Below are 23,606 nucleotides of genomic sequence, written 5' to 3'. Positions count from 1 at the left end.
ACTCCCGATTTCTTGAAATATTTTAATTATTCTTGAAAGTTTCTTCGCGCAGCGCGCGATTCAATGCGACTTTATTTTTCGATTTTAATATAGTTGCGTACTTTGCAATCAGAGCCCCACAGTACAGTTGCGAACAGATGCGCCACATATAGAAATACCAACTCGGAATCGTGTTCTCCTCACTATACCGACAATCCTGACGGGAGGTCAAGACATGCAAAGAGCAGCATGCAACAAAGTGACTAATAATAATTGGCCTGCCCCGACCGACCCTCCACCAACTCTACCGGTGAATCTGATCACATGGGATGAGAAATAATATGTAGAACTACTAATTTTCATGACGAAATTCATGAATGAATCTGAAAAAATTTTCGCGCTTGGCGCGACTATGAACAGCCTACATTATTTAATAAATTAGTATGGAGTTCGCCGGAAATGGACATAGACACTTTAACATGAGTATTTGGCGTCCTGCTAGTTCATTACGACTATTCCCTGGAATGCGGCCGTAGGCTACATGAGTAGTCGAAATGCGACCGTGACTGGCAAAAAGATTGGTCACCCCTGCTGTATGAGAGTGCTGTTCTCAAATCCACATTGTCTTCGTCATTATTGGCGAGAAATGGCTTTGAAGTTGCATTGCTGTCGTTAAAATACATTCATTAAATACGATTTCTTCCTTGTATACGTGGATAAATGGGCGAATAATGTATCGATTCAGCAATCCGGCCCGCCACGTACTTAATTTTCCTATATCCGGCCCGCCGACTTGGAGAAGTTGCCCGCCCCTGCTTTACGCAAATGGCCGATACCGATAGTTAGTTCAAGGTGCGATATGGACTCGATATTATCAGCCAATCGCTCGTCAGACTGGCTTTAGTCTAGTGCGGATGAAGTTAATTGCATCGCTGATTATTAATTTTTAAGAATTTGCCGTTTATGCTAATCGAAACAATTTTTTGTGGTTTGCAGACATAATCACCATTAGATTGTTTTACTGACTATACGAACTTACGTCATGAAAAGGAAATTGTCATCAGATATCAGTAATTCGCGCGACGTGAACAGACCCCGAAAAATGCTGATCATGAGCAGACATGGGGTAATCGTGATTAGCAATCGTAATCGATTACGACGATTACAGCATTTCCAAGTAATCGTAATCGCAATCGATTACATTCGAAGAAAATCCGAAGTAATCGTAATCGACTACTTCACATATCTAATCGATTTCGTTGTGAAAGAACGATTACTTTTCATTTGTGCAATGCCTATGACATATAAACTGAACATTCGTGAACAATGAGCAGGGAGATTTAAAACGGGTTTTGGACTGCAGAATTGTCGGATTTTCAAACGCCTCTGCTCATTATTGCGTCACAAGTATTAGCTTGGTTCTTGATTGCGTAACGAAGTATCCGCACGTAATAAATTGATATTCGTTGTACTGTACATGTAGTACTTACCAGTGTTGGGATGACTCGAGTCACCCTTTTCGTATGACTTGACTTGACTCGAGTCACTTTGCTAAAATGACTTGACTTGACTTGACTCGGCGTATCAAAAAATGTGGATTGACTCGTGACTCGGAGCAAAATTCCCGAGTCAATTTCAAGTCATCAATTAGTCGGTGTGGATAAAAATCACTGTATCTTGCATATGTTCGGATTGTTCGCGAAACACTGATGTAGCCCGTGAGAGCGACCAATCATTCAATGATCGTGCGTTTTACTGAGCCTCCATTGTTCCCCCACAAATAAATAGACCACAAACGAAGTGAAGTAGTGAAGTAATATAATAGAAAATTATCTATTTCTGTTCTCTGTTCTCACCTTAACCAAACCTCTTGTTTTATTGATTTGGAATTCGAATATAGTTTGCATACTCCTCAACCATCGGCGCAGGCTCGAATGGTATCATTGCAATATGTAAATGGGTAAAGGGTAATGTACTAATGTATTGCATCTTATCAATTCGTTTCTCTATTCTCTATTTTGGCTGGTAACTATAAACCGAGGCTACACATATGTGATCGATACAGCGCCTTCTTGGGTGTATATTCAACTCTATATTCGTTCATCGGTTCTGAATCAATGACCGCTCAATCTGTATTTCAGGCAGATAGTGAAATGTAATGGCGTAATCATGCCTCACACTACGAAAAGGCAACTTGACTTGAATTTTGACTTGACTCGTGACTTGACTTGACTTGACTCGACTTGACTCGAGTCACCTCCAAAAATCGAGTGACTTGACTTGACTCGAGTCACCTTCGAAAACCGATTGACTTGACTTGACTCGAGTCAAAATGTGCAATGACTCGAAATGACTCGTGACTCGAAGGTAGTGACTTGATCCCAACACTGGTACTTACACTGTGATTGTAAGAACACCCGCTATACATTGTGTCACGTTATCAATACACTGCAGACGCCACTACCTCGCAGCAGGATAATATTCACAACTCTGCCTAGTTTCAAATAGTAACGTACTATGTGTTTTTTTTTGTTATGCTTAGGCAAACGCAGTTTGGCCGTTGCCGATTGTCGAGCGGTAGGCCTATTTACGTATACACCGGACAAAGATTTGAAATTTTGTACTCGTCAAATTATGCATGACAATTTCTACATCGAAGCATTAAAAACCAACGGCTGATGAAAAAAAATTATAACCGAGCCGTTATTTTTCGTTACTCGTACAACAGCAGCTCGGAATATCCGTATTAATTAGGTGGATTGTAGGGAGAAGTTGATGTCTACCTTATCGTATTCTCATACGGCCCTACTTCAAACAGGCAAAACTTCTATTTCGCAATTTTATACTAAACATTTGGATCTGTAGCCAAAGCCATCTGTAGCCATATCCATCCGCTTACACACCGTGTTAGCGTGGATTGCAGCTAGAATCAGTATCGAAACAGCATCCCCCCCCCTTCTTACAAATGGTGATCTTGGGCCCCCCATGAAGCGATCAATAAAACATTTAATGGGCGAAGTTCCCCATACCCCTTTAACGACCGGGCTTATTTCACACCGGGCTTATTGCTGTCGAGTCGCCCAAAGCGCGAATATTTAGGCACGTAATTTACAACTATACCTTTATTGTATGTTATTAATTGGTGACCTCCTGTCTGCTATATAGTCAAAGGATAATGGAGTCGGCCAAACGTAGCAGACGATAAGAAAACTAAACGAATAACTTTCGTGAGAGGCACCCAGAAGTTTTCAATTCTACACGGGGTTCATCATTTTCCTCAGTGGATGCACCGGGTTCCATTTATATTGCAGTGTTGGGATGACTCGAGTCATGACTTGACTCGAGTCAGACTCGAGTCGCCTTTTTCGTATGACTTGCATCTTGCATATGTTCGGATTGTACGCGAAACGCTGGTGTAACCCGTGAGAGCGACCAATCATTCAATGATCGCGCGTTTTACTGAGCCTACATTGATCTCTCACAAATACATTGACCGCGAACGAAGTGATTTATGCTTACAGCTTACGTTGTCGTAAACTAGTTTAGTAAAGTAATTATGTAGCAAAAAGTGTATATTTCTGTTGTCAGTTTTTACCATAATCAAACCTCTTGTTTTATTGAAATTAAATTCGAATATAGTTTATATGGTCCTCGGCCAATGGCACAGTCACGAATTGTATCATAGCAATTTGTAAATGGGTAATGTAATGCATCTTATCAGTTTGTTTCTCTATTCTTTATTTTGGCTGGTAACTATTAACTGATGCTATGCAATTACCTTCGTAGTTTAACAGTTCTACGTATATGTGACCGATGCAGCGCTTTCATGCGCGTATATTTAACTCTATATTCGTTCTTTGGTTCAGAATCAATGACTACTAAATCTGTATTTCAGACCGATAGCAAAATGCAATGACATAATCATGCCTCATACTTCGAAAAGGCAACTTGACTTGAATTGTGACTTGACTCGTGACTTGACTTGACTTGACTCGAGTCACCTTCAAAAATCGATTAACTTGACTTGAATCGAGTCAAAATGTGCAATGACTCGAAATGACTCGCGACTCGAAGGTAGTGACTTGATCCTAACACTGCTTCGTACACTACAATGAAGCAGAATAATTTGCGATAAATTTATCAAAAGTAATTATTTTCTACACGCTTCGCGCAACATGTCGTCACTCGATTTCTTGCTTATAATATTGTTACACCTTTGCGAAAATGAAAGAACGCCTAATGTATCAGATTGAGTCCAACTATAATCTCGATTACGAAAAAAAGTGTCGTTCAACATATGCGACCTAGCGTTTGCGCTCGCAGAAAGACCGTCGACTATGAAACCTATGCACAAAATGATTGACGCATGTTGGTCGATGCTTTCGAAATTGATATGTCCAGGCGCTGAATAGTCCCGTCCTGGCAAACTGAGCCCAGCGATATACTGCAGGCCCGCAATATAGTCAAATGACAATACTATTGAGCTACGAACATTGAAAAATTTTCGCGCTTGGCGCGGCTAGTGGCCCGCGCAATATTTTGTTGATCAAATGTGGCCCTTTGGCTGAAAAGGTTGGCCAGCCCTGGATTAGACAGCTTGATGACTGCTTGCAGACGTCTGCGGTTTTGTTAATTGCTCGCGATCTGGCAATCCGCGGGTTTAGGTGTGATGTTGGTTGCCTAATATTGCCTTCAATTACGTCAACACACTATATTAGAATCATACGCTGGATGTATAGAAGAAATAACACCGCTCAATAACATGACTATTTGACATACTGTAGTAGCCAAAGCAAATATTTTCAAATAATGAAACACCAGACTTCATCCTGAAGTTTTCAGGCATAAGCACAAGCTATTTATTGGATTACTGATGATGGGTATTGGTACCGCGTTGTTGATATTTCCACCATACACAGCGATGGACGGTTTTATCAACTGTATTTCGATGATCTAACATTGCGTACATACATAAAGCGCCAGGTCATATACCATCGTGTATTGCATTTGTCCGCATCGCCGAAGATTCGGTTCTTGTTAGGATTGGAGGATCGCTATTGTAGACAACAGCTTGTGTGTGGTTTTTAAGTAACAGTCATCCTCCATTCGTTTGTACATATCCTGATGCTACGTTTTATATTAAGCGATAAAACAGAGCGTTGTGAGGAATTAACCGATTTTGCGAATCCATCGGAAACCTTTCTGGTGAAAAATGTCCGCCGATTTGGGAATAGCCTACGCAGCCAACGATGAAGCCACACGGCGCTAGCACAGGATTTCCTTCTTATAACGGTGCTATATATTACAGTTGAAATTGTGAATGCAGGCACCAAACATGCTCACAACGCAATTTCCGCAATATATTCAGGGCCAAACCGTAAAAAAGGGAATGAGTAAGGCCTTGAGTCTGCCCACGGCTTGACTCGGAAAACGCTTGCTCAAACGCCGTATTTCGAGATCGACTCCAACCTCAGATCGTCATTGAATACCATAACCACAAAAGTACAACTCGAAAGAGCGCCAAGTTCAACTCCAGTCGAACTCAAACTCTTCTCTCGTTTCGCTTTCTGAATACCGATTCTTACGCAATGTTGACGCAAAATGAGTTTGAGTACTGAGTAAGGTTTCTTGAATACGGGCCTATATCAGGGGTCGGCAACCCCCGGCACGCGTGACATTTGACAAACGCGCGACTATTTTATGAACTGGCATTTCGGCGTTTGGCAATTTCACACCACGAGACCCACGTTTCGGGCAACACGCGACTCTTTGTAGGTACCAATGACGATAAAACCTTGAAATAAAATAACCGCCACATGTTGACAGAAATGTTCAACATTGATATGACCACTGTCCAGGCGCCGAAAAGACCAGCGCTCGCAGCTTGAACCTCACGTATAAATTGAGACCCACAAAATAAAATAATAAGTCCCGTGTCGAATTGCGAATTTGGAATTGCTTTCGTCTCACGAAAGGATATATCCTTTTAGTTCGTCTGGTGTAAACGATTCCAATATATGTACAGCAATGACAACCTTTATTGCTTTACCCCGATCTTTGGAGATTTTCAGACAAATCTATATTGTTTGTTTTGGGGTATTCATGGTGTTTGTCGACTACTATGGTAATTTACACCAGGCCGATATACTTCTTATTTTCCGTAACTGCCGACTTATAGCACGGCCCACCTCTAGGCTTTTGTAAGACACGGCTGACGCGGATGAGGTGGCGAGGAGGAGCCTAGGTAAACCTCCAACACTTAGGTATCTATATAGTCACAGACCATGCACCCACCCACTCAATCAATTTGCCACTTTCCTCGCGCGGCAATCAAATAGGTTACGCGCTAATATATGGTCACATTCTCAAGTGTCGCATTGCGCAAGTGTCGCATGCCCAAATGTCGCATGCTCAAGTGTCGCATGCCCAAGTGTAGCATGACCACATACCCAAGTGTCGCATGCTCAAGTGTCGCATACCCAAGTGTCCCATGCTCAAGTGTCGCATGCTCAAATGTCGCATGCCAAAGTGTAGCATGACCACATGCTCATGTGTCGCATGCTCAAGTGTCCGCATATCAACGTGTCACATGCGCAAATGTCGCATGCCCAAGTGTCGCATGCACAACTGTCGCATGCTCAACTGTCCCATGCTCAAGGGTCGCATGCTCAAGTGTCGCAGGCTCAACTGTCTGCATATCCACGTGTCGCATGCTCAAGTGTCTGCATGTAGACGTGTCGCATGCTCAAGGGTCGCATGCATACATGACCCATGCTCATGTGCACCTTTGCTCTTATGTCCCCATGGCCATGTGTCCATATGCTCATGTGTCGTCAAGGCTCATGTATCGCAAGCTCATGTGTCACCATGCTCAAGTGGCACTTATTAAATTGTCACCATGTTGATGTGTCCCTATGCTCACGTGTATCCATGCTCGTGTGTCCCTATACTTATGTGTCCCCATGCTAATATGTCCTCATGTTAATATGTCCCTGGGCTGATATATCTACATGCCCACGAGTCGCCATGACCAAAAGTCGCTATGCTCAAGTGTCGCATGCTCAAGTGTCGCTTGCTATTGTGTCGCATGCTAATATGTCCACGGACCATATTCGATAACGGTACGTGAATAAACGTAATAGTACGAGTCGCTACATCTGCAGTTAGGTATGTCATAAGACAGCGTGACTTAAGGTAGTATATTGTATCTCGATGGGTCTTGGGCCGGACCATATTCATTAGGTGAGTCCTGGTAATACCTCGTTAAGTACTAGCACGTAATCAAAAGGCGACGAAAATAGACATATTGTCAAGTCAATATCTTGGTATCGAATCAAACAGCAGAATTTCGTTTCATCACACAGCTGCCACAATCTGTCGTCGTCTAAAGTTCAATGCGCATCGTAACTGACACGGCAAGTCCTGTTCGCTTTTGCAACTCCGACTTGTTTGCTGAATCACTGCTTATATTCACGCAAGGTGTTAGGTAAGATATGTCTCACTTATATGCTTTATATGACGACGAATATTAGCCTTGAATGACAATGTATTAGCTTATACTTTTTTGATTTGGTGAATGAAATGTGTAGATGACTCCTGCAAGATTGTTTACATCAGGGATGTCAAACATACGGCCCGCGTTGAAATTCTGAGCAGATTGGAAATATACTTGTATTATCCAGCAGGTTTTCTAACAAATGTTTAGGTTTTTAGTAAGAAATAGGGGAGATATGGTACCGATGGATAAAAAATTGCAAAATTATCCCTGGCCCCCAAATCTTCAGCCGAGAATAGCGGATCTTTTGCTGTCTCAACGCTTTGATACAAGCTCTAGCTATCTCGGACATTTACATAGATATCCTCCTTTCCAAAACATATTTATAAACGTTTGAAATTTGTTGCTCGAACGTATCATCGGTGCCCACCCGGTAGGTTCCATGGTCGTGTGCCATTGGAGACAAACCCTCAAAACTCAAATTTTTCTACTTGTTTTGTTGTGTTTTATAATCTAGGTTACAGCATGCCAATGAAGAATGTTTCGTCGCCTCCTACAAGAATTAAATAGTTTATATCAACTCAAATGTTGGGATAAAATCACGTTTTGATTTCCGCGAAAACTTACAAAATTAATGCCACATACATATCACCGAAAAATCGTCATACCTCGCAATAGCGATAAAACACCACAGGTAACTCTGATTTACAGTCTCAATATATGTAGGCGTGTTTCTGTTTTTAGGTGATTAGTTGGTCTAACTATTTTGCTTGATTTGGCTATGGTATCATAAGTCCCCCACCCTATAAATATTGTAATTAAATTGAAATTAGTCCCCTCGAGGATGGTATTGATTCAAAAATTACGTGTCAACCTTGATACAAGCCCTATAATTCACATCAAAAATTATTGCGGGTTTGTTAGTCTGGAAGGTGACATAGAAAAATGCATATTTCGATCCAAATTTACTTTGCACCCCATAAAACGTAAATCATTTGTCAAAGACCCCATAACTCACGCAGGTCGAAGTTTTTTGCATGTGAGGAAAGATTTTGCCAGCATGCCATTCTAGACAAAGTCGCGTACTGTAACCATGGGATTATCACCGATAATTTTTCAAGCATTTTCGGTCCCAGTGTTTCATCGGTACCACATCTCCCCTACTTCCATTGAATATTCCTTCGACACATCACATGTTGAGTTAAGTTTATAGGCCGCATTATAGCCATCCGACAGCTGTAATAAGGTTTCACTCTGGTCATCATTAGGAACCAGGTGACTGACATTGACACCCAATTCTGAAGAGTAATTTTTCTCAGAAGGGAAAAAGCCACTGCTAAACCGTTACATGCAGGCTACATGGAGAATAAAATAGTCATATAATTAAAATTAAAATATATGTTGTTCTATCATCTATATCAGTTTTGACTCAAAAGGTCCTCAACCTCCACATATTCTCGCATTGCAAATTAGTACTGATGAAGCAAATTATTGTTTATTGAGCGTCACATCTCTAGCATTACCCACAGGGTATATAGGCTACCCAATCAAGGGCTAACGCTAGATTACAACCAAAACATAGACTGCATAGAAATATGCGTGCTTATATCGTCGTTAGAGGCACTGTTTTAACGGTTTGTAACTGTATTCAACCGGCCAATCACCGTACTTTTGCTAATTCGATTGTTTGCGAATAAAGATGTTACTAGAATAGAACCCCTGTGATCCGTAATATATCGTAATCTAAGATCCCGTTTACAGTCTTGATAATACATAGTATTCATCTGAAAACACGGGCGTGGATTTCGAGGTAACAACTTGAAATTATTTGACTGATCAGGCCCGCGAGCGATCTGAAGGTTTGAATCCGACCCGCGACGTAAGTTGAAGCAGATGTGCGTGAAATACGATCTCTGCGGGAGAAGAACACTTGATATATGATACATGTCGCTAAAAAGAAAAGAGAATATACTGATTTGCATGATCAATAATATGGCAGCCAGCAAAATATCTATTTATGTTAAGAATTTATACTTCCAAGATTTCGACTGGAATCCTCTCATCATGGAGTAGACGTTTTAGGAAATAAGAACCTGCATATTTGAAATCTTGGAGGTACCTTGCACCTATGGAGTTGTAATTAGGGCTTAGAATAGTGATTCGACATCATGCATCTGAATCAAACATTCATTTTGATCAGAGTTGTATTTTACTTCTATATTCCGGAGTAGTCAAGTAAGAACAGTTTTTCGGCAAACATACTTTCTTTTTTTACATTCCATTTTGCGAAGTAGAAAGTAGTTTGTGGGATTTACGAATAACGTAACATAACGTAAATGCTATCATCGGAACCGAATATAACTTCGGCAATTGCACTTGTATGTAATGTCATTAGTGATTCGTCATCGTAGCGAAGATACCCCACAATTTACAAAGTAGCTATACGGCCGAACAACTACAAAAAGTATGCGAAGCCTCGAAAAAAACTGTCTTTCAACTACCTACTATACTGCGCAGTTTTCATACCCATACATTCTACTTCAAAGTAAAGCAGTTTTGACATATTTTGGAAATTGCTCCTTTTACTTGCGATTGGAGTAGCACTCTACTTCCAATTGAGTGCCAACGCAAACTAATGCGGTTACCTCTGATATTAATAATGCGGGTCGATAAGTGAAAGGTAATGGTTTTTTATGCTATAGTTCAGGGGTTTCGAAACTATTTTGCTCTGGGCGTTGGCCCAGTATCGTTCAATGAAAATAAGGTCATATTTCTCGCTCAGTCCTCACCACGGCCTGTTTGGTAAGATGATGACTGTAGAAACGGTGGCTCCAATGTCAAGTGGTCTAGTAGCCCTCGCTACCCCGTCATTACTAGGTGCCATGTCATTGCCCCTCCACATTAGGACAAATAAATAGGGATGGTCTGGAAAACCATACGATACATCATGAACTTTGTGGGCAATTACTGGTCCATGGCAGGATGAAAAACCCTGCATTAGTTCAATATAGTACGTAGGCCTAGTTCATAAAATGGTATCTGATAAACATCAGATAAGGTTGCTTTGAGAGCATCAACTGTGGCTGATGTCTACAGCCGTGTGCTAGGATTTCATCTTGATAATCTCCTTCGCCAGCACACGTGTATTGATATAGTGATGTGATGACATATTGCCTCGATTATATAATGATTATATTTTGTGGGATTTGTCCTTCTTGTATACGCGACTGCAGTTTATATATAAGTATCTTTACGTTTAGGATTTAGTTTCATTTGATCGGGTTTTGGAATGGCCAGAACATGAGAAACCAAGTTATATTTTCCTGAAAAAATATCAATATTTGGATATGGATTCAGTATTTTCATTCGGGAATGATAATGGATAAAAACTTGCGATTATGATTTTGTACGGGAACTTACTTTATTGTACACCCGGCGACTGTTCACATCGAAACATATAATTCTAAATTAGGACTTTTACCAATATTTATATATAGGGTGTCGGAATTTAAATGTTGATATGGAGTAAAAGTGAAATTTCGATTTCGATTTTTAGAAAACTGATGGTCGATTGGGATTTGCAATATAGATTAGGATTTATTCGGGAAAGTCATTGCTGTGTACGGATAGCTACAATCCTTATTCTGAACGCATGGTTGTCTAAAATGTCTGAAGATTCCGTTGTACCTAAGAGAGAATTTAAACATCAGTGATCAAAAGCAAAGGGTAGGCTATTTGAAGCCCCATGACTGCCCCCATTAAGAGGGGAGTATTCTGTGCGAGATGGCACACGAGTAGTTGATGCGGGCTTTCATTTTATCATTTGCTATGGCCCCCATTCCTATTTTAGAGATTCCACACCTGTCGGTGTAATATATTACATTTTCACGAAGGTTGAATCTACATCGCAGCAGTGAAGCAATGGATTCCACGTAGAAAAAGAACGTAGAAAATAAACGTGGACAAACGCAGCTTCCTTGTAATTGCACAGCTTACGTAACTACAAGAATCACATCACGTAAGTGCCTTCGATTTATATTACAATGCGTAAAATCTGCACAAGGTTCAAGAAATGGTAGAAATAGTCAGCGTTTTTACTCAAGTTCAGTCGCCCCGGCTTTATTCTGCCAACATGCTCGGAAACGGAACAAAAGTAAAAATTGCATGTAAAAACCCCGGACAATTCGGACACCGGATAGCAATTCTAATCCTCAAGATATGACACAATAAACCAGACGCGTGCAACTTTTGCAGTCGGCGGGCCGGATTCCTAAATCAATACATTAAACGCGCATTTATCCACCTAGGAATAATCTTATTTAATGTAAACTTTAAGTTTGAAGCATGGAGACCAAAACAGTATACAAAAAAATTTATTAACGTGGTGTAGGCCGCTACTTCAATAGCCGTTGAAGCCAATGAGACATCCGTGGTCAATCAAAGTTGTCATCAAGTTCCTCGAACTTTGGCTGCATGTAGAACGCAAAGAAAACAAAGAACTGAAGTAAAATTGACAATCACTATTGTTTGTGTCAGAAAAAAAGAAAGAATAAAATACAGTCACTATTATTTGACGTGCTAAGCAATTAGGTAGTGTAGATTTGCGGCAGACTGTGACAATATTATCACGAAAGACCGAAAACTGTCCGTGGGCCGCTCAAAATCCCTTCGTGGACATATATGTTGCGGGCCTCTGGGAAAATGTATTGTATACGAACGAGGGTTTGGATCTGTCTTTTTATTATTGCCGACATATCAATTCATGAAGCTTCATTTCATGCGTGAATGCCGGTAATGCAAGCCTTCCCGTGTTGACAAACATACGCCTAAGAAACAGTCTCGCACGATATACACACACGCACGCATAAGAATAACCTACAATCACTGAAATTTGACGTTCAAAGCAAGGAGTGGGGGATTGTGGCAGACTGTGGCTGTGGGCCACAATATAATTTACGACCGCGCGGAAACTGTCTTGCGGGCCGCTCAAAATCATGTCGCGGGCCGTATGTTGCCAGTCCCTGCAATAATTAGTTACTCGTTTCTTTAAAAAAATATGAGTGAATATGGTGACGGAATGTCTATAAATCCATTAACAATCGACAATGAACTTATATAAGGCCGTGTCATATCAGTTGCTTTTACTGCGGTGAAATTGCGTCCGTCTTGTAGAACAGCATGGTGCAGAAAAGTTATCCGAATAGCTAAAAGCGTTTTGCTTTTAATTTCCTACTACGGAGTGTTGTGTAAAACTAAAATGGAGCTAAAATAGTATTTCATCCCTTGAAGAATCCTAAACTATTTACATCCTACATGTGTGTTTTACACACTTATATATGTTGCGGATGTCGTTCTTGCTATTGCGTCATTGCTGGTGAAAGGTCACAACAGAGAGTCACTAAGCATCCACAAACGGAAATCGTTTGCCCGTGGCTATAGCCCATAGCTGTAAAGTGGAGGCATTGTCGGAGTACTAGTAGCCATTAACTGGAACACCGCTGGTGATGTTTGTAAATGATGACTTATGACGACGACATGGATGGAGCAAATTCTTGTTGCTATCAATATCTCATAACATGAGTTCTCAAAGTAAGGGTATAAATTTGGGGTCGCGACCGCATGCGATCGATCTTCTATGTCTGTAATAATTGCTAAATTGGTTGCGACAAAATTATATCTCTTCGCACTTCGGTCGATCTCCTGCACGTAGTTTGTGCATATCCGTCCAAAGTCACCGTGTTGAGAACTTCATGGAATAAATAAGACACGTAGCAAAGTGTTTGAGATGATCAAGAAAATGTGCTGATCTTATATTACACAAATTGGTTTTTCGCAAACTGATTTTTTCCGTCCCAGGAAAGCTGTAACTTGCGCCGGTAATACCTTGGCCCTAAATGACCGTCGGTGGTTGGCCAAAACCTTCCACATTAATAGGTTCGTCGATCGTCGAAACGTCTCGAACGGAATAATGCCAATTTGAAATCGCGTGCGTCAGACATGTTTCTTAGAACTTCGTATTGTACAATTGATTCTCTGCATCTTTTCCATTTCAAATATGACCGTGACCTTATAAACTCAGCATACTAACATTAAAAATGAATCATTTCGATGTGCGAGGGTTGGGTCGCGAGATTCTGATAAAACTTAGATTTGGGTCGCTGTCTAAAATGTTTAAGTACTACTATCATATAACAACTTGTAGATTATGATCTGAGATCTGCGTTTCAGCGTATATTAATCGTTGCACTATGTGTCGAATTCATTGTTAATTTCTATCTTGCGAACCTCTCTAATGACTAAAATACTACCTCGTACACCATAGAATTCGTGTCATCCTGAAATTGACATATATATGACTTTTGAGCTTTGTTGCTGTGGTCATTTTTGTATAGTGTTACTGACCGTTTTCTTGGTACAAAATCACATCGATTACATCAATATTGTGAATATCCTATAGTCCGTTACAAAATCGATATTTTGCCTGGGTTTGTTAAAGAGATTAATTAGCTTGCGGTGCTAAAGACATTCGTTGCTTTCAGCACCATAAATAGATTTTAATAATTAATAATTATTATATTTGACGCAATTCCTGACCGTGTTACAATGAAGCAACAGGTTTTAAGGACATAATATTGTGTTTAATAAACAACAAAAACAATTTGTGGATCAATATATAATTGATCAGTGGTTATCAGTCGGTGCGCAACGGGCATTTAGTCTCTTACGCTATTGTTGGCCTGGATAGAGAGTCTTCGTGGCGGATAGGTTCAATTTTGCACTACTGGACTCAAATATCAGCTGCAATCGTGACTTTGACGCAGGTAATAATGTTTAATTGCTCTAGTTCTAGATCCGAAGCTCTCCTTAATCATAAATTAGCCTGATCTCCAGCTCCGGAGCTCATTGATGCCACTGCTCCGGCTCCGTGAAATACCTGTGTTATAACTATCCATTGGGTCACTCCGTCGGTTGCTGCTATGAACATGTGACTGTTCTACTGTCAAATCCCCAGCAACATGTCTGGTTAAAAAAAGAATACGCAAAAAGGCAACAATTCCGAATTTTGTGAAGGGTTGCTGTAAAATTATGTGAATTCAACATTAGTAGTAGAAAAGCATCTTATGAAATACATTGGAGCCGGAGCTATTCCTCGCACAATTGACTCCAGCCCCGGTGAAAATGCACGGCTCACAAGCCCAAGCTGCATCTTCAAGGCCCTGGTTGCATTCGCATCAGACATAGCCCACTCCGCCACTGCGTCCCCGAATAGACTCGTGACCTCCCTCCAGCCTATTTCCGAGCGAATCACGCATGGAATCGTATTTTGGATGATACAGTGGTATATATTGGTTCCCGTCGAAATCCTTTTTTGTTGCCGCCACCGGAATGTATGGAGTGATATTAAAGTTGCATATAAAATAGATCTGATGAATATGCTGAAATTGGCATAAAATTTGATACTGTTTACAGGGTATATTCTGGGTTCTTTGGCGCACGCGAATCACAGAATCACCAGTATTTACCTGCCGAACATAAATGAGAACAAAACGTTCCCATCGTCCAAACTACCGACCTCATTTCTCTGTTGATTGAAGACAAGTGTTCATTGGAAATTGGATGCCACGTATACAAGGCGTGGTGGGCCTGTTTTACGCAGAAAACAGCATATAAGAGAACGTTGGAGAAGGAACAAGCACCATATCATAGCAAAATTAGGACTGTATTACAATGTTTCACAAGACAGTTGTTGGCATAAGTCAATATGCCAATGTCGAAATGACACTATGCCACTGTAATTCTAAAAGGTGGAGATTTCCTCCATTAAAAGTGGTTCACGCTTTTGACCATTTATGGTGGAATGTAAATCCACCCCCATCATGGTGGAAATACCTTCCTCCCTATATGGGGGAATACCTTCCTCCCTATATGGGGGAACACCCTCCACCCTATATGGGGGACATACCTTCCACCCCAACCTATCTGTCAGCTGCCACACATCGCTGCGCTATATGCAATACCGAAAAATACAAATCCAATTGAAAACATACAAGTATGGTATTTCATGCATTTTATTAAGCGAATTCAAACAGCCATTACTGTAGGGTTACCATATTACGGAATCAAAAAGGAGGACAATTTTACCAATTCAGGAAAGTTAGTTGATCAAGAATGACAGCAGATTTTGCTATTTTTTGCTGGAAAACTTTTGGTGTTGAATGAAAGTGATGACTCCAGAATTACCATCTTTTTACTTAAATTTAGTGGTATTGACTAAAATTAAAAGTAGGCACTTACAATCGACTTCCGAATGACCCGCTCGAACCTCCGTATGGTAACCCTACATAACTATGATGACAGTTCCATTGTTTATGGCAACATATTGGTAGTCCTCACAACGGAATTTGTCAGCTCTACGCCAGGCAGCTTTAGCAGGTATGACGAAATGAAGGTGAGAGTGTGCTTGATAGTCTTCTGAAACTTGATGTTAAATATCCAATGAGCTGCGATCAGAAGAGCAAGTGGTTCATCAAAACTTTCAATGTTTTTTGAGAAGACGAGTCCATCCAAGTGCAGGCTCCATTGCAAATTGTAGACCATCGTTGGATATGGAGAGATAGAAACCTGAAAGATATATTACTATGAAATCTTCGGACTTCAGATCATTATGATATCGAGATAGGTTTAGTACATAGGACAATTTATATTACCAATGCACAAGTTATAAACATGACTTTGTGTCACGAAGTGTTGCTCATTTGATTTATACTTTTAAAAATAATCTTGTCAAGTCAGTCTGCTTTGGTCGCGATGAAGTATATATTTCAGTCGCGATGAAGTATCTATTTCAATCTCATGAGCTCCAATCCATTACTAAAGCTATGCGACGCCTGTACCAGGTCTATGAAACTATTTAATTGAGCAATTTTGACACTTTCTATTGGTAGAAGTTGTTGGGGCATATCAGAAATATGGATTGACTCGTGACTCGGTTATGAAACACTGGTCTACCACTATGGTCATTTACACCGGGCCGGTATTATTTATTTTTCATTCCGTATTTGCCGACTTGCAGCACGGGCCACTTCTACGAATTTTGTAAGAGACCGCTTACGCGGATGAGATGGCGAGGTGGAAACCAGACTAGAACAGCAACTACAACAGTGGTTATCAACCTTTTTGTCTTCTCGGACCCTTTTTGGACCGTCACGGACCCCGCGGGAGCGTGCAAACAAAGACTTTTCTTGAAAATATTTGTATCAGTAGGCTCTTGGCAATTCAGCAATTAAAATGAGTCTCACAGCAGGATATTTCATATCAGACGGCCATTCTGTTGATGTGAGTTTGGAGTTTTTAATGAAGCGAGACGGCCTCATGATTTTCCTAATTAAAAAAACAAACACAAATTACGTTATCAACTATGGTATAAATTTAGAGGCTTCGCGGACCCCCTGAAAATGCTTCGCGGACCCCCGGTTGAGAACCACTGAACTAGAACCACAACTACTGAATTTTCAAAATCAGCAACTAGAACTACAACTACTGAATTTTCAAAATCAAATAAAAATAAACCTTAGTTAGTTTACGATCAACTAACTAACTGTTTAGTTTCAACAATGTGTATTATACATAATACATCATCTATCTACGAACAGCTTACCTCTCCAATATGAAGAAAATTGTCATATCCTTCTCCAAACATGTTTGGTATACCAGCACGCCAATCCACCACTCCATCACCTATAAAGCAGACGCAGGTTATTAGAACCATCGATGATTACTTCTAGCAGGGTTGTAACCAAGTCACAAGACTCCATGTCACAAGTCAATTTCACTTTTATTATATTGACTCGAGTCAAGTCGAGTCATTTTCAATTCACCACCGAGTCCAAGTCATCGAGCAGAGGGTCAAGTCCGAGTCATGATATCATGACTCGAGTCCGAGTCCAAGTCATTATGTTGACTGCTCAGTTTCCAGTTAAAGTCTTGTTAAACTCGCTTTATATAACTATGTTTGGTGATATCGAATGTTTAGCATTTATAATATACTAATTTTCCTCCCTTTTAGCAGTTTCTGGTCGCATTTTCAAGTACCAGTACCAATCAGACGAAATCCCAGTAGGATGGTTACTTCTCAATTCTACGAAATTACAATGAAATGTCGGTCTTGGCCGTCTGAGTCTCGAGTCAATGACTTGGTCCGAGTCATGTGCAATGACTCGAGTCCAAGTCGAGTCAATACACAGATTGACTCGAGTCGAGTCATTTCCGTATTTTGAAAAAATGACTCGAGTCATCAGAAAATTTTGACTCGAGTAGAGTCATGACTCGAGTCATTACAACCCTGACTTCTAGTGTTCCGATATTTATTTTGAACGCGTGTAATTTTCGGAAATGAATCCAACTGTAACCGGCTGGTACGAGACAATGTTATTGTGAAAGCCACGATTATTGGTGAGGCGCAAGTCAAACAAGTTTCTACAATTGCCTCGCAACGGTAGAAGTCAGAGAGCCATTGCACTTGAATTCATTCGAAAAAAGTTGTTAGCGGAAAATTTGCAATGCCACACAATTTCATGAAATAATATTCTCACCAAGTAATCCTTGAATAGTCTCGGGAACTTTGTGCCACTTTATCTTGCCCTGAGCTACATTGTAGCGGCTCTGTGTTGTGTGCTTTAAAATATCAAACCCAATCAAGGTTTCAGCCTCTTTCAACATCTTAATATGTTACATAAAATATGATACACCTGTAGCAATGACAATTCATACTATAGACTACTGTACTTACCCATTGAGCATCCCATAGTGCTGGATAGGTCAGGAGTATCTCCGATAACTGAGCCCCTTCTAAAATCTGATTTCTGCGGTGTTGGTGGGTCCTCTTCATTCGGTCTAGGAGCGTGACTTGGTTTGGTTCCCTCTTTTTCACTTCTTGTTGTATATCTTTTATGTGATTATCAATGCTGTGTTGATATTCGACAAGATCCGGACAGAAATTATCCTGAAAAATTAGAATTTAACTAGCTCATCTCAAAACCAAGATAAAAATTAATTGGACTTACAACCCTGGCTCTTTTGCATCTTGAGCTGCTGGTTTCTTCTTCTTCCTCAATGACATTCTTTCGTTTTGTACCATACTTCTGCTTCATCTGATTCACCAATTTAGCTTGTAACGGTCTTCGGTAGTCCTTGAACTTCTGCTTTAAGGCAATATGCCACGAGCCCTGAAGAAATTGCAATTATTGTTACACTCAACTCTGCAGAGGGTACTAATACTAAAAGCAAGAAAAAAACCTAAACAGCCCGCAAAGTCTGAAAATCGGCATTGTTTCAACACTGGCAGCGCCACGACACAATGAACATACCAATGGTCAATTTCGTTGAGCGATTGTTGGCAACAATGCCGATTTTCAGACTTTGAGGGCTGTTTTGAGGTGGTTCCATTGCATGGACTCAAGTCGCGATTTTTGGGTGACTCGACTTGACTCAATTCTTTTTTTTTTACAAATACGTTAAATGACTCGACTCGAATCAATTTTTCATTGCAACTTCGAAGAATAGTTATTTCGAGTATGAGTCCTGATACTTGGCAAAATAGGGCCAGAAACTGTTAAGACTGAGGAAAATTACTGTATTCTGGATGGGAGCCAATCACTTTAGCAGAATTGACAAAAAGTGGATTGAACTGAAAACCTAACATTGAACATAACGACTTGGACTCGGATTATCTTGTAGTTATTCTGGAATTGTGATTATTGCCTTCAGAACTACATTGGAGCTGCATACAGTGTACAGGTATAGTCATGACAAAAGAGACCATAGGCGCCATTTTGATTTGCAAAAACTGTCGCCGAGGCTGCGTAATACCAGCGCGTATTTAATTGTTCACCAGACATCAGTGACTCGCTAATTGACAGTGCTTCCGGACTTCCGGATGTAAGCTTACCATATTTTGGAAATCTAAAAAGAGGACACTTTTTCAGAAATTTGCAACTTGCAAAACCGGAGTAGAATCCTCAAAAACCGGTGAATTTTTCTCACTTTGCGATCGGTTGACTAAAAAAAAAAAGGTCATCTTTTCGCTCAGAGCTAAAATCACCGTTTTCCACCCCGAAATACCCGCCGGAGCGTCACTTCTGTGCTAATTTGCGGCATATCACTCGCAATTTGCTCTAAATCTGAAGTAAATTTTCAAAAAAGAGGAAAAAATCTCAAAAAAGAGGACAAAATGGCGTCCTCCGAGGACACTTTCAAACAAGAGGACAAATCCTCTTAAAAGAGGACGTATGGTAAGCCTAATCATACGCCAAAAAATCGTCAACAAGAATAGATTATATCAGGCCTGGGCAATGTGCGGAAATTTGTGTGGGCGTCAACACGTAATTCAATTAGTATGTGTTAGCGGCCGTCGATATTGGTGCGTATAATACGCTGATATGAAAACATACAGTAGTACAGAATTCATTTGTAATGGGCAAGGACAGTTTACTATGGATATTTGCCCAGGACTACAGGTACATGCAGGATGCAGCTGACTTACGTAGCTGGAATTTTCTTCGTTATTGTCTTTCAAAACTGGATAGTTTCTTAATAATGCCGAGCATACTTCTTGATACTGATGCGCAGTGGGGTACCTGTTAGATAGATCGGCATATAGTTAGTTGATATCTATCCAAACTAACGAAATGCATGCACGAGTTTCAAAACAAAATACCACGGATGAATTGAATAGAATTATACTTACAAAGTATATTGCAAAAGATCTTGAAAGAGCATTGTCCTGATCTCTTTTCTCAGTCTTGATGGAATTACAATATTGCCAGCGCTCCCAGGTACTAGGTGTTTGATGCGTTGCACCAGGTATTGAGGAAAAGTTGGGATGTTGTAGACCACAGGCCATCGTTGGTGTGAACGTGAAAGTGATGATTCAACTGAATCATTCGTCACAATAGATTCAGATGAATCCAGTAATGATTCAACTGAATCATCCATCACATCACGTTCAGATTAATCCACAGTTATAGGGAGTCGCTAGTGATGCTGCTGTCGCAAACGCTTTGTACTTTTTCTAGGAAAATTGGGTATAGAGGTGAAAAAATTGATAAATGAAGTCAAGCCTAAACTCACCCGTAACACTTGAAGTTTGTACACATATAGTGGCAGCGCCGAACCTGAGCCAATAGAGACTTCCTGTCCAAGTACTGGTTCATGCATGCAAGGATAGGACATTTCAACACATTCATAGTAATTTCTCTACTGATGTCCTGTTAAGTCATACATTTTACATTTTAACATTCAATTCACAACTAAAACGCACTGGTATCAATTATTATGCTGAATGACAGTCTAACACTATATTGATTAACCACAGATACTGTAATACTAAACGTCGGACTGAGCGGGACTGAAGACAAGTTATGCATCGTCCGTGACCGTGATCCGTCGTTTAGTATTGGCAGAATTATACTGAATGTATTCATAGTAAATTCTCACATTTACAAAAATTGTGACGCCAGAAATATATCAGAAGATTTCCTTTCATTCAAACGAGATGTCTCCTTGCAACAGTCGCAATGAAAATCCAAATTATAAATATGCAGCTCCTGATGGTAAAATTAAATACAGAACCAGTTTGAATACCCAATAGCTCTATCTATAGTATACATGAATATGAAAATGTATTCTTCCTAGATAATTTCTTGCATTATAATCACCCGTTGGGTTACTTGAATTACCTTCCCACCAAACAAGATATCAGCAGAAAAACAGTATCGGGTCATCAGATGCATCATTCTCATCTCTCAGGTACTGCTAACTGCTTATGGCAAGTTCATTGTATTTTTAGTCACGAGCGATACCGGTACTTCATAAGAACTCGATTAAGCATATGACACAACTTATGAACTACACTCAACAATAATCATAACTGTGATTAACTCAAAATCAATGAATATAGATATCTTTTTCTGTCGACTGACTGACTGACGACGGAGAGCGCTTCCCCGTATATTCGAAATAGCAAATTGTCAGAGTCCCGGATGCTGAATTACCGCCGGTCACGGTTCATTGGTGAGAATATTGGCAATAATAATATACGTTTTGGTTATGCTACGGTCGTGCAGGATCTTGAAATAATCATCACAATCCATTATAGCAGTCAGACATTTTCAAATTTACTAATCCCTCTACTGGCTAAACCACTTGAATAAAACTGTTTAATATTTTATCAATATTCCAAAATGCATGCGACTATGACTTTATATTGAGTGAAAAAACAACACTCGACTCCAAATTCGTGTCTGATGACGTTATTAACTATGAGCCAGTATCGACTGTTATGTCTTAATTGGGCAATACGACAGTTTGCGAACAGTCATTTCTGATTTCCACCATGTCAATAACTGTTTTCCACCAAATATGGTAGACTATTCATTCCTCCCTCTTTCCACCCTCTAAATTCCTCCATATGTGGTGGAGATACGGTGGATAAATGGAGAGAAAGTATCTTCCTCCATTTTCCTACCATTTTTTCCACCTTTTAGATTTACAGTGTGGTTTATCGCTGAGAATTTAATTAATGTCGCTTGAGATCTTGTGCGGTATATCTTGCACATCACCAGAAGTAGCCATCGTTGTTGGCAAATATAGAAGTAACATCGTAAATTTCTACTCTATCACAATTAGAATTAGCGATTTTTAAGTAAACATTGTCGCCTGGTTTTGTCCAAACATGTCACCGGACACACAATCAAACTACTTTCTACTTTGCGAAATCGAACGTGTAAAAACTGTTAGGTAGACGTGGAAGAATTATATAAACATAACAACTGGAGTAAGTAACATGTGGTACAAATAAGCAAAGCCTACTCTAGTAATTCGAAAAAGTGGAAGCTGGGCATTACTGATCACCGCTAAGCCTGACGATCGTATTTGTCATAATTAGGTAGATTTTCGCACATACTGTTAGAATTGTATTGCTTACCTCCATTTCTAGTTGGAACTGTATGCCCCAACGAAATAGTTTAACCTGAAGAAAAACTTTATGAAATAGCAACTGACAAATCTTTACATGAAATTGGACCGATTTGTTTCGTTGGAGGGCTCACGATTCATTATGAGCAGCCAATGAGCCGTTTACAACGATACGCCTATAAAGTAGGCTACAAGATGTAAAATGAAAAGTTCACCAACCTTACAGACATCTACGAGACAAACGAAATGCAGGTTGCAGCAATATTTGACTTTGTATGCCATTTTGACGATTTTTTTACTTGACGCTACAAAACTTTGACTTTGTTTGCAATGACAAAAAATCACTCTAGTCGTAATCTATCAATTGGGCTAGGATCAAGGGTATTCATTACTCACAGTCGCAGTGAAAACATTCATTATGTTAACAACTTTGAGCACAGAAAGCAAGTGTCAATAATAGTCGGATTGAATGGGGGTTGATACTTGATACTCTTCATAAGTACCCATGCATATGTCATCGACTTATAATGCTTTGTAGTTGGTACACCAGCTCATGTTATCCTCTCGAAACAGCTCGCTCTACTGGCTGTGTAAATTTTTATTACAACAGCCAGATGACGGGTTGAATCGAGCGGATTTCAATTGCTTCAGATCATTCTTGAACTGTAGGTCGTTTATTAGCTGACTCCCGATGTCAACGCGCATGCGTAATTACAATTTGTCGTTTCTTTGTCGATGACGATGTTCTGTTACGGTTAGTGAATAAATGTAATAGTTCGGATCAGTTTTCGCTCCATCTGAAGTCATCTATATTACAGGACAGCGTCATTTCGATACTATAGTATTATGAAAAGGGCGTTAAAGTAATCAGCTTTGCTACTCAAGTATATAAGTAGAAGTACCGCTATGAATGTTTACTAATAAGTAGGACAAGTTTTTGCAGCTTTTTTTACAGCTTCCGACAGCTTCCTAGATACTCAGAATCTATGTATTATCATGCTTTAAGCCTGACATGGGCAAAGTGCGGCCCGCGGGCCATATGCGGCCCGCGAAGCTATTCTGTGCGGCCCGCGAAAGGTTGCTTGAAATTCAAAACAAAACTTGTTTCTTGAATGATTAAAACCATATGCTGTATCAAATGAACATGAAATTCGTTTAC

General features: G+C 40.1%; 1 protein-coding gene and 2 long non-coding RNA genes across 5 annotated transcripts in view; 2 read left to right on the top strand and 1 right to left on the bottom strand.

The window, feature by feature from the left end:
* LOC145453786 (uncharacterized) overlaps positions 1 to 23,606 on the top strand; it is a 495,978-nt gene that overhangs the window by 228,715 nt on the left and 243,657 nt on the right. The window lies entirely within an intron of this gene.
* LOC145454762 (uncharacterized) lies at positions 6,816 to 15,171 on the top strand. Its single transcript, XR_013920223.1, has 3 exons — positions 6,816 to 7,221; positions 7,344 to 7,465; positions 14,945 to 15,171. It is a non-coding gene; the product is annotated as an uncharacterized LOC145454762 (long non-coding RNA).
* Positions 15,526 to 22,023, bottom strand: LOC145454302 (sterile alpha motif domain-containing protein 3-like). 3 transcript variants are annotated; one of them, XM_080332296.1, is made up of 9 exons: positions 20,969 to 22,023; positions 20,603 to 20,739; positions 20,220 to 20,543; positions 20,016 to 20,109; positions 18,538 to 18,699; positions 18,264 to 18,476; positions 18,067 to 18,193; positions 17,133 to 17,212; positions 15,526 to 16,096 (listed from the first exon to the last, which is right to left on the bottom strand). In XM_080332296.1, exons 3-9 carry the CDS (start codon positions 20,465 to 20,467, stop codon positions 15,842 to 15,844), a joined length of 1,179 nt encoding a protein of 392 aa, XP_080188422.1. In that variant the 5' UTR covers positions 20,468 to 20,543; positions 20,603 to 20,739; positions 20,969 to 22,023; the 3' UTR covers positions 15,526 to 15,841. The 3 variants fall into 3 exon arrangements, with proteins under 3 accessions (XP_080188422.1, XP_080188421.1, XP_080188423.1); XM_080332295.1 differs by having other exon boundaries at positions 20,603 to 22,023; XM_080332297.1 differs by having other exon boundaries at positions 20,220 to 22,023.

The sequence above is a fragment of the Botryllus schlosseri genome, chromosome 13 (assembly GCF_051294905.1).
Source record: "Botryllus schlosseri isolate E-star chromosome 13, Bs_hap1, whole genome shotgun sequence".
NCBI lineage: Eukaryota > Metazoa > Chordata > Ascidiacea > Stolidobranchia > Styelidae > Botryllus > Botryllus schlosseri.
This window is presented reverse-complemented; position numbering and strand designations above follow the sequence as displayed.